This window comes from Emydura macquarii, unplaced genomic scaffold (genome assembly GCF_026122565.2).
Source record: "Emydura macquarii macquarii isolate MOO-44397 ecotype Brisbane River unplaced genomic scaffold, CSIRO-AGI_Emac_v2 contig_1876, whole genome shotgun sequence".
Lineage (NCBI taxonomy): Eukaryota > Metazoa > Chordata > Testudines > Chelidae > Emydura > Emydura macquarii.
Genome location: NW_027132013.1, coordinates 29,353,630 through 29,366,541, shown reverse-complemented (window position 1 = coordinate 29,366,541; position 12,912 = coordinate 29,353,630). Strand labels below are relative to the sequence as shown.

Here is a 12,912-nt window from a genome sequence, read left to right as displayed (position 1 = left end):
TGATCTGGTTGAACCGTCCAGGGATCCCGTACACATTGAGAGAAAAGAGACTGTGGTAGCAGGCCCAGACCACTAGGCATGCTGGCCAAACTGGCAACCTTCCTACATCCTCCATAATAGCAGCTACTGAATCACCATCATGAGTCACCACCTTAACCAAGAAGAGTTATTCCACTCATTTGCAGAACCTAGCACCTCCCTTTTCACTACCACTTACTCTAAATCATGCAATTTCCTAGCCATTATTTAAGGTACAATCCCTCAACACAGCATTCTACTCCAGTATTTAACCATTATTTTATGAGAGAGCATTTTGAGAAGATCCAAAGGGCCATCTCCTAGATATTTTTTCAATATTCTGGACTCAGTCCAATATCCCACTCAGTTTTCTGGAACAGCGATGTCACTGGTGTCACCAATGGATGACCATGGACAAAGGTCATACATCCATACTCATACAACTGGACCGCTCTACAGTACCTGATACATTCAATCATGATATTCTGCTGTCCCACCACAGAGACTTGGCAGGATCATGCTGAGATGGCTTAATTAAGTGTTGTCAGGCAACACTCATAAAGTTGCAATGAACACCTGCTCCTCTGCTTCCAAAGCACTCACCTTAGAGTTTCATGGATCATATTGATCTCATCAATCTTCTTAAACATACTAAGAAGATTGACAAAAAACCTACAAATGATATCTAGCTATTAATTGCTTTCATATCAAATGCAAACATCACCATCTCCCAGCTATCCAGCATCCTGGCTGTCATGAAACCAAGATGAAGAGCCACTGCCTGCAGTTAAAACATTGGAAAACTAAAGGAGATGTTGTCTGGGAAAGAGACATACTTTGAAAAACTTGTTAGCTCTGTAACATCATCTCTTTGGTTGATTAAAACATTCCGGGTATTTGCCGTCTGTCTGTACTCACTGCATCTAGGCATCCCAATCGGTGTATAAAGCACCCTTTCCACTCATCTGTGGCTGGCAGGAAGACAACAAACTCCCCCTCTTATCAGACTTTGACTTGGCCATGGCATTCCATGCATAGTTGCTAACTATAATTCTCTACCTAGATATAAAAAGGCAAACTTTTTAAAATGCTACAATTGATGTAGAATATTGCAGCCTTTCTGGCTTTGCAGCACAAGCTTCTGGGAACATATCATCACAGGTCAAACTTAATGTTTTGTTCCTCAGACACTACAGTAAGGTAGTGATGGGTACTATGGAAAATTCTACAGATAGAAAGATCTTCAAAGCCCTCCATGGCATTATCCCAAGTTACCTGAAAAGGAGACCGCCTCTCCTTATATTGGCATATCTTCCCTCTGGAAATATTGAACTGTTAACCTCAGGAGTGAAACCTTGTTTGTGCAGGAGATGGGTCTTTCATGGTAATTGGCACTAGATTGGAAGTTTTCTCCTGGAAGAGATCAGGAGGCCCATGAACATCAGTGCCTTCAGAGAAAAATGGAAAAATCACTTTTTTGATATATCTTTCCTATATTAATAGCACAGAACACTTCCCTACAAAGGTACAGTGTCTGCTGACTGCACAGAGAAAAGGGATAAATATATATGTACGTACGGTTCATAATTTTCAGCACTGGGGTGAGCTTCTGTTGCTTGTCTGCTCCCTCTCCCACCCCAATCTAAAGCGCTGAAAAGTTTCTGTGTGCAGTAGCTGGCCTATATGCCCCTTCATTCACCTGGTGTTTCCAGACAACTTTCCTGACACCTAAGAGAGTGAGCAAGGGGAATATGAGGTATAGCTGTACTTCAATCCTCAGCACTCTGGTTGCTTTTCATTGAACAACCATTTGTGTTAGGTTAAGGGCATTCAGAGGACTTTTGGGAATACCTGGTAATTAAAGGTAAATCGAGATAATTGTAGGTAAACAATACTGTGTGGGTCTTAGATTTTTGTTTCCAAAAATATTAATTGCATATGTTTGAAAGATGGTTTACAAATGTACAACTGGGCCTCAAGTATAAGTCATATGGTGGCTTCTTGGACGAATAGGGTATTCACTAATGTAGAACTTTACAACGCTTTGTTGAGGTCAGATTTTAAGAGCTTGTATTCATTTTATATTAGTAATGCTTTTGTCCCCTTAGCTGTTGAAGGACATATAATTCACTGGATTGAAAGCAAAGCTTCATTTGGTGATGAATGTAGCCACCAGGCCTACCTGCATGACCAGTTCTGGAGCTACTGGAATAGGTAGGTTTCTATTATTTTTCTTCATAGATGAAGAGTACTAAGTTAAAATCTCATTGTAAGAATTTCTGTAGCTGGAAAAAAATGGTGGTAGCTTTTATTTATATGTGTTTTTGATTAAATCATGTGAGTCAAATGTGTACTGGGAGTCTAACATATTGCATTTTAGAATCCAAGTTCCTGAATCAAGGTAAAATACATAAATATCTGTTGTTACAAATTCTCATCATGACTGTTATTTAAAATAGCAGTGATCATATATATCTGTCTTAGAGATATAATTACCATAGATATTGTACTCAACTATTTCGTGACAGAAACTAAGCAAGCATCTCAATTCAATTTCTCCAAGATAAAGATTTCCTTACTTGATATATTTGATATATTTCCTTAATTGATATATTTGTGAAAGACCTTCAATAGTTGTAAGACACCCAAAACATCAGATTATGGTGTACTTAGCTCCATCTAGGTTATATAACAAGCAGGCTTCCTATGTCAGGAATTCGATTGTCCAGTGACTGCTATTTATGGCTATTTTTCCTTTGTATTTGTAAGGAAGTGCACAACACCTTCACTAGGAAAAGAAAATGGAGTAATTAGCTCCAAGAGTGTAAGATTAAAAACAGTTACTTTATGCTTGACAAAATTTTTAAAGGGAGGGGACAACATGTTAGGATAAAAAAATATTTTCTTCTAAAGAATGTTTAGTGCTAGTGGTACTTGTTTATCCTTCACTATTATCTTTACAGCAAAAACAACGAGTCCTGTAGCACTTTAAAGACTAACAAATTTCTGCAGAAATTAAATTTGTTAGTCTTTAAAGTGCTACAGGACTCTTGTTGTTTTTGCTGTATACAAACTAACATGACTACCCCTCTGGAACTATTATCTTTACAACAGTCCTCACCATTAGCAGTTACACTGAGCTAAATTCACCTTTTGCAATAAAACATATAATTGCAGAAAGGAAGTTGTAGTGATTGTTTATTTTTGTACTGTACATGGCATCTGGACTATTTAGTTTTGGGGTGTAGCAAAACACTGCAGAATAATTTCTACCTTTTGAGTATGACAGCACCTGCAGAAGCACACCTTTACTTAGACCAGTCAACCAATGGAATAGTTTATTTTATTTTTTGTATATGTTAGCTAGGTGTCTGTTCATTTTGACATAGTAAAAATAGTGAAAACAACATTTCTTACTGTGTTGGAAGTGGAGCACATTTAAGGCTGTGTTGCCAAAATTAGGATTGGACACTTGTAACAATCATGCTGTTTTGAAATGTGACTTCAAGACTTTGGCCACTCCTTTGTTTTAGCTTGAAAGTCTGATAATACTGAAAATGACTGTAAATATATATCATTGTGCTATACACTCTGATTTTCAGTTCATATGAAGAAATCTAGAAATGTCATTACCCAGGTTTGGGTTGATTAATCTGTGAAGGAAGAATGTAATGCCACCTGGATTAAAGAAATTGGACAGATTCCATTTTTACTTTGTGTAAGAACTGTAACAGTCATTTATAGCAGTATTAGTAGACACTACTGCAGTATACTACCAAGTACATAGATACCAACAAGAGACAGATTAAATAATAATTAGCAAATGTACTGTGGATGACTTGCTCTAAGCAGATATAAAGTCAACTATAGCAATTTCCTTTTTTCATCATTTGCAAGCCTGGATACTGCATCTCTAGACTCTGTAATACAGTTTCTGGAGAGCCCCAGGAGAAAGCTTGACACTATTATTAATTGAAGTAACTTTACTATATATGAAGAAGACACTAGCAAAATGTCTTCTTTGACATTGATATTAGAATAATGATAATTCCACATAATGAGAGAGAAGCATTTCTTCTTCTCTGTTTGAATATGAATAGCAAGTCTTCCCTCCAATGAATTCTTTTTATCCCCTTTAATTGTAATCTAAATGTCTTTAGTCCTGTGCTTATATGAAAAAAAAGAACATGAATAAATAAGAACAAATTTCCTGTAAGTACTTTTAAAGTAACATCTATACTTTTGAAATGTAAATTGACATTCATTTCTAATTAATACATTGTCTGATCTTAAAATACCTGTTTACATTTAATAATCATAATAGTAAAACAAAAATAATCTTTAAAGCCCATAGAACCAAAATTGTGTTTCTGACAGATAAGAAAGGTAGAATTTTATAGGGTTCAGTTCAGATCACATACAATTTAGTATTGGAGTGGTTTTTTTGTTTTTTTTTCCTCCACAGATAGTCAATTTCCATTCAGGGTTTATCACACAAGCAAAAACTGTAAACTGGAATATCAGAATAATAATCCTTTTTTTCTACTAAGTTGTTTGAAAGAGTTTGACATCTGTTCTTCCAAAGAATGTTTAAGTAATAATTTTATCTGGTTGGTTGAAGTAAAGGCAAATTATTTTGTGAGTCTATAGAAATCATCCATTTTTATAACAACATCACTATTCTCCAGTAGTATGTGGGCTTAGAAAGTTGTACCAGTGAGTTGAAAACCTAGTGGTTTAACAACCAGAGATAAAGGAAACCTTGGGAGTTGCATTTATCAAGTAGCTAGGAAAACTGTTCATGCATACCCAGTATCCAAAGCTTCATTGGCAGCCCAAACATAAAGAACTGAAAGGTCATTCTTCTTCCTGCAGTATGATGGGTTTGTTGACATATTTTGACATACTGGTACGATGCTGAAAGGTTTTGACCTTACTGCAACACTGGGAATCTTAGGGTTGGTTTAGCTATCTGACGCTTGTAGAATTTCACACATGCTGGGTTTTGTTTCTTTTGGTTTGTGGTTGTTTGTTTGTTTATTTTTGGAGTTTTTTGGCCCCCTCTGTCAGAATTAGTAAACTAGTTTTAGAAAATGGACATGAATGGTCTTGAAGTCTATGAACACTTTTTAATATTCAACCAAATAATATTCATCTAAACAGAAAATATTGTACACTCAACAATTTACGACGCAAACATTCTTTTATAAAATAATGAATTTAGTTTTCATAAAGTCGAAGTTGTCAGTTTGCTAATTTTAATAGCAGGAAGTGAAGTTAGTCTTACTTGTAGTCAAAAAAAGGTTTTAATTCTAAACTAAAAGGGGTGCCAGTTGTTTAAAATTGGTTGCTTACCAGTGCACCAGTTTTGTTCGTAAAGAATTAAGTTTATTAGTAATTGTCCTTCTTTTGATAATACAGAATAATCTATATGTGCATGTAAACATACATGTGCATTTTATGAAAGGGAAGATCCCACATGTACCTTATTTTCAACATTGTTATACATAAATCCTTGTTGTGGCCTATTATTTAAAGAGACTTGTGAAATGTATCAACACATATTCTGACTAATAATGTAGTTTGTGCAAAGAATTTGTTCAAAAGAAGTAGCCCAAAATAAATGGTTCAGTGTTTAGGCAATGGTCTCGTCCTTAACAAGTTGATTTAGAGTATTGGACATGTAGATATTTCCCATTAAAACGACATCTTGTGTTGACAATTACTACAGTTGTATTAACGTCCAGGATCATTTTAGAGTGTTTCCCTCTGTGTCAGAAGCCACTTGTGCATTGCCAAAGCAAAGAGGAAAAAAATCCACATAACATTTAGATTAAAATTTAAATTTCAATTATAAATTTGAATTAAACACAAATCACAGTGTATTTTTCCTTATTAAATGTTTTATACATATATCTCAAATTAGGATTTTCATTATAAATGGATTAGAACCCATCCTTCTTTGATTGCTGCATTATAGCATTTTCAACTTTTACAGTAGTATACAGGGTACTATATATCTTAGTTTGAATTATTTTTCTTTATATTTTTCTCCACTCTTTCAAATATTGTCATGTCACTGGAGACTATCACACAGTACAGATAGAGCGCTTTCAGCTTCCACATACATTACCGCAAGGCTTCAGCTCCAATTTCTCTGGTATTTCTCATTCAGATTAGACAAGCATCTAAGTTTATGTACGATGTGAGCTGACAGCATAGATCCTGCTATGTTTGCCAAAGGCCTGGTCACAGACACTCCACTGTGTCAAAGAATGTCAACCCTCACAGACCTTACCTTTCAGAACTCCTTGTAATTTTTAATTGACATTTACATCTGACATTTTCAATGTATTTGTTATTGTTGAGTCTTTATCTACCTAGGAATAGTTTTTAAAAAGCCTTCTGTAAATTGTTACATCCTATATTTTAATTTAACAAGGCTAGGTTGCTTGCTGAAACTCAAGAATTACCAAAACGGCCCCCCCCCCCCCCCTCTCCATCTTCATGTAATTCTGTAAGTGCTCTTCTCATCCATTTGAAGTGACAATTGGAGAGGGAGTTGGGAGTGAGGAAGGAGAGTTAACTTGTAGTATAAATGTACAAAACATAATTGTGTTAATTGTTGGCCATCCTGTGTGTTCAATAAATATACCATAATCTTCTGAAAAATTGTAAGTTTACTACTAGGCATTTTTCCCCATGGGTATGATCCCTAAATATTTAGAAAGGCATCCTGGAACTTGTGTGTATATGTCTCTACATACATACATGTAAAAAGAAGAACATTTTAAATAAAAACAAAGCTGGGAATATGTAGTATACTTGCGTGTTGTATAATGTGTATTTTCTTGCATTCAAAAGCTGAAACTTTTTTATTTTAGTTTCAAAGATGGAAAAACTTAATACATTAATATAAGTATAATTACCCATCTATTAGAATTTAGAATAAGGGAGTACAGTTGATCATAAATGTCAAAAAACACAGAGCTAACAGAAGCATTTGTCACAAATAATGCTTCTTTCCTTCTAATTAGTTAATTTACATTTTACAAATTAAGGACAAAATTCAGACAGAAAATAATCTAGTAGCATATCATAGCTTTACTGACCTGTATTTGTATCTGCCAAATTTAAGTTAATTAGAAATGTAGATGCTGTTTATTTTATCTGTCAAAAAGCTCATCTTATAAAAAAAAAAAATCTAGACACACTTTTCCCCCCAACATTTATCATCTAAATAATAGTCTTGCCAAGATGGCAGCCTCATAATAAACTCTTTTCAGTGGAGTGATGGGTAATGAAGCTTGCTTCTGAAGGCAGCGAAAAATGTTGTCTAGCCAAATGCGTGAATATGATGGCTAGAGAATCAGTGGACTTTCTCAGTCATCAATCTTTTTAGTAGCCTCTTATACATCTGAATATTTTGATAGATGATCTAATAATTGAGTTATCTATCTTTCTAACTATCAGAGTTGCATAAAAATTATTCTCACATGCTACTGAATATTAAATATATTATGCTTCCAGTAAATTTTTCAAAAAAGGGCCAAAAGGTGGAAGAATTTTCTTACATCATAAACACACCTTAATGTATTAATGTTAAATTACTATATCTGGACTATAAAACTCTTTGTATTCATATTAAAAAAAAAGTAAATGAAGTCAAAAGCCGATTACAGATTGGACTCTCAGTAACAGTAAATAAAGCAAGTGAAAACAAGAGGCTAACTGGGTTTGAACAATCTAAGTGCAGCTTAAAGTGTAAAATGATGTTTCTTTGGTGGTCTATGCCTTGCTAAAGGACAACAGTCACATTTAATGTTACACAGGTTCCCTTTGCTTTGGAGATCTTTGCTTAGGAGCAATTAAATATAGTGTCAGTGTAGACTTCAAATTACCTTTCAGCCTTTTTGAGAGTGGTTCTTCCTGGTTTGAGTTGATGAAACTGAGAAGCATGTATAGAAGGTGCCTTCATTATGATCACCCTCTGAGGTAATATAGTGTTGGGACTTCTTATTTCTTAAACACAAGAAACTATTTTCACAGAGCTAAAATTATTTATTTTAGGTTGGAGAAAGCAGTTGAGATTTTTCCATTAAGCACATCACCATCTTGGTATAAGAAGAAATTCCTTTTAAGAAGCCAAGACAAGATGCTTTTTTTTAAAAAAGAGACCCTTTAAAAGTCAGGGAAAATAGAATTAGATCATTATAGCATGTTATGGTGAGGAAATAGGTGTTTAAAGGGTCAGCTGAAGATTGTCATTTTAATAATAGCAAAAATTTTAATACTCTCATCACAGCAAAGAAAATCCTTTTTGTCATGGTGTTAGTTTTATTCAAATGTCAGCAATACGGTTTATGTTGAAGGACACTCAGATGAGCAGTTTAGGCCTTATTTTCCTATACTTTATAAGATAGACCTTCTTTTAATAAATCCTTCATCACTGCTTTGCTGTACTATATATTTGGGACCTAATAGATTAAATATTAGATATATTAGATTGCGGGTGGAGATCATATCAATCATTCCAGATCAGAGTTGTTTTCCTTTAAGTGTTGTGTTTATTGTAAGTCTCATATAAACAAAATTATGATTACAGTACTGCATAGCCTTAGTGAACAGATTGGATTCTGCATAAAGCCTGCAGTGAGTGACTTTTTCCTTTTTAAACTCAGAACTTGAGTGACCAATATATGGCACTTTTCATCTAAGGTTCTCAGAACACCAAAGTGGCAAGATACAGTGGACGTATGTTAACAGTTTCCATGCAATAAAAGGAGATACCTCATTAGTTTTCTAACTCTCTCCTTTAGGATTTTCTATTGCTCCTATAACTATAGTATCTAAATACTTCCTGGTCTTCAGCATCTCAGATATCATTGTCATCTCAGGTACTTGCCTACCACTGAGGTAGGAAAGTATGTACATGGTTCGTGAAGATATTTAAGCATGTTCCTAACTTTAAGCACTTGAGTATTAACATTATCATTTAACATTTATACTGTGATAGAATCTGTATGCCAACCAGGTGGGATCCCATTGGGCTAGACATTGTTCAAACATATGTAGTACATAATAATCATCCCATTGACTTCAGTGGGGCTACTCATATACTTAGTTAGATATCTACTTAAGTACCTTGCTGAATGAGGGTCTATGTCTCCCTGAGAGAGTTTGGGGTTTGGGGATGTAGGATAATACACTTTTTATATTAAAATATATAGTAAACTGATTCACAGAAGTTAAATGACTTGCTGAGTGTCATCAGACATTGCAGGAGCTGGGAACTGAGACCAAAATCCTGACTCCCAGTCCTCTTCTCTGACCATCATCATATCATCTTCAGAAATTGTAGTTTTTTCTCAAGTACACATTTATGTTTACATTATGTAACTATAAAGAAATGTAAAATTTAGAACACAAACTACACAAGTGTCACTAAAACCCAGAAATATGTCAATAAAAACAAATTATAAAAAGTTAGGATAATTTGTATTATTATGGATGGAGCTTATATAACTACATAAGAGCCTAAAAAGTTTTTATGCATAATAAAAATGTATTTAAACTATTCAAAGCTTCTATTGTTTTCTTGGATATCCCTGGTTTCTTTTGACTTTATGTAAAATAATAGTTATTTTAATTATTACTTATTTATGAACATAGAAATGTCCTAAACATATTTACTCAGACACATATATTCACATACCCACATGTGCACACATGCAGCGTATTGTAGATAAACATTTTTAGATTGTCAATATTGTTGTTCTTTGGGGCTAGTCTTTTCTTTTTTTTAATCAGAAGTAGAAAACATCTGTGTTCTTTCTGGTTTGTCTTTGATTAGCATGGCCTCATCCATCACTGGTCTTGGATGTGAACACCAAGAAGTCATGTCCTTTTGTATTGAATGATAAATATGACTTTGTCATGACTACTCATATGCATTCCAGGATTTACATCCGAATTGTCAAAAAGTAACTGCACAGCTTCTGTGATATGTGACATTATTAGTGAAATAAAGTTTTTAATTTGTCATGGATCGGCCTTAGACACTGACATTACAAGGCTATGATGCTGAGGAAAAGTTGTCCTTCGCTCACTGTTTTTCTAAGATTTGTCGTTTGTCAACAAGAGGCAATCTGCCGCAGGAGGGTTTCTGCAGATATTCCTATTTGCGTGGTATGAGCCTGTCTCTTCAGGTTTCATTATTTAGGTCTGATGTCTAGTTAGTTCTTATCAAAACTAATACCATCTGAAGTACCAGGCTTCCAGTGGTCACACAACCAACATCAAGATTTCTTCAGTCTGACATTATTATTAAAGACAGTATCTCTTTAAACTTGAGCTTTGTTTCAACGTCTGTATCAATTACATCTTGTAAATGTATTTCCTTGAAGGTTTCCTTCTGTGTGTGTGTGCGTGTGTGTGTAGTATCTGAATTATATAAAGTACTACACATTTATAATGATAAATAATAAAAATACATGTTTTGAGCCTGAAGATTTAATGTTGGATTTAATTACCTTTTATTTTGCTTCAGAAGGAGTTTAGTGAAAGTTTCCATGGAAAAGGCTGTTCATTCCCATAATAACTGTGTCCATGATGAAAATTTGCCGATAGTCGTAGAGGTTATGATTGTAGGCTTGTTTGATTTCTTTATGTCGTAGCTTTTGAAATAGCTTACAAAGTTCATTAGGTTCATTCAACATTTCTAATTAGAATTTAAAACCAGGTGATGTTAAAGATCCAAATTATTCTTCTGACTTCCAATTCCTAAGTGATGTATATCTTTATATGGATTTTACTTTTTAAGCATATGATTTTTAAATTGTAAACAGTCTGTTACCTAAGTTTGCTGAATATTGCTGAGTGCAACAAAAAGTATGTTTTCATTTATTTTCTTCAAAAGGAAAACGGTTTTGTACCCTGAAAGCACAGCACATTTATTGAGATTTTTGTCCTCTAGTTAGAGTGAGAGTTTTTGAAACACTGAAGCTCTAACCTAACTTGAAGTAGGCAATGATGGCAGTGAGCTTCTGTCCAGAGTTAATCAGCTGCAGAATTTGTAAATTTCATATGTGTCAAAGTTGAAAATGTTAGCACTCTAATAGAAGCTTGAAAAGGTTAGATCTGATAAAAGCCGTCAGCAGTTAAAGAAAATGATTTATGGGACTGTAATGACACAAAATGCCTCATTTATCACTCATATATAGATAGGTTAAGGTTTCAGTGTCATACTTTAAAAACTTGACCACTTAGAATTGTCAAAATAGATACATAATTGCCCATCATACATTTCAGTTTGAATTTCCTTCACTTGAATTTTGGTAATTTTATCTCTGATTACTGTTATACTTTTCATATGGTTTATTTTATCATCATTCATATTTCATATTTGTTTCAAACTCTGTGGTCACTGATCTATTAGAACTTTTATTAGCTCAAGCTATTGATCTGAGTACTATCCAAATCTTTTGTTGAAATATATTTTCATTTGACCTAACTCCTTTTGTCTTACACTACTGATTCCCATCAGGAGTTTACAGATCTCTAATTCATTCTGTATACTTCCCCATAAAATTATAACACAAGATTTAAAAGTGAGAGTTATTAATAAGTTTACAGTTCCAGTAATTTAAATTATTGTTTAGCTCCATACTAATTAAATTTAATAAAAAATTATCAGTCTTGTTAAATGATCCTAAAAATAAAAATGTTAGGAGAAATACTAAATGGACTTTTTCTTTACCAGATTCATTGAGAATAACACTTGGCATTTTTCCTGTAGAGTTTAAGAAATAACAGTCCAGAAATTTGGAATTTGATATTTTGTTTTTAATTTCATTTTTAAAGTGTTTAAAGCTTTGTCATAATGATATTGTGCAAATATAAAAAAAAGTAAGGATTTATTAGAAAATACAGAAAAATACATTTATCCAATTGTCATTTGGATTCAGAAGGATATAATATAAAAATTAAATTGACGCTTGGTATAAAAAATTTAAGAAAAAATTACTCACCTATCTCTTGCAAGTATAGAATCAAGCAGAGATAATAGGGCAGCCCAACCGGAATAGCTTATTCATTTCTTTTACAGAACAAAAAATAAACTTACATTTTTGTCATCTTCCACAATTTATGACCCTAGTTGTACAGTATTCTGTTTGTTCAGCGATGACCTTCCAGGTTCGTTTTAAAAAGAAGTCAGAAGCATTTGTCATGTCTGCTCGATCTTGTCCGGAGGTACCTATTGTAATTGTAAAGGACTAATAAGGTTGTTCATAATACAACACTCTGACAACTTTTTAAAAATTATTTTTCTTTTTCTCATCTGTCTTAAGAAAAAAAATAACTTGGTCATTGTATAGTACAACATATCTTTTAACATTTGATTGAGACAATATTAAAAACTTCTGCCACAGAAACTAGATTTACTTGTAAAGGTTATGCTAATCTTATATTCACTTTATACTTTACATCCTGTATATAATTGCTATATAGAATGTTTTGACTGTATACATGCTGAATTCCTTTCACAATGTGAAAGAAACTTCTTAACACCTTTGTGTCAAAAAGAGTGCAATACATTATATAAGAATTCTTCAGCATAAAAAAATCTTCAGTTTAACAAATTCCTGTTTGCTTTATCTGTTATAACGTTTTATAAAGCATATGTCTCTTGCTCTAAATGTATAATGGAAAATATTTATTATAATACATTTATCAGGTTTGTTTTAATTACCATATGATAATTCCTTCCATCTACATGTTGTCCTCCTCACTCTCTCCCTCCCCTTTTTTTATAATGCAAAAAAACCTACTAAAAACTAAAATATTATTGACAAATGTGTGTTTGATATAAATGTTTACCTTCCTTGTAGGATA

At 33.5% G+C, this 12,912-nt stretch overlaps 1 protein-coding gene across 4 annotated transcripts in view; it reads left to right on the top strand.

The window, feature by feature from the left end:
* Positions 1-12,912, top strand: part of CDIN1 (CDAN1 interacting nuclease 1) — a 169,759-nt gene that overhangs the window by 84,842 nt on the left and 72,005 nt on the right. For 3 of the 4 annotated variants that reach the window (XM_067558056.1, XM_067558055.1, XM_067558059.1), the window contains one exon: positions 2,127-2,232. In XM_067558056.1, coding sequence (XP_067414157.1) covers positions 2,127-2,232 — 106 coding nt within the window. Of the gene's footprint in view, positions 1-21; positions 96-2,126; positions 2,233-12,912 lie in introns of those variants that run through there. The other variant, XM_067558058.1, reaches the window with a different exon arrangement.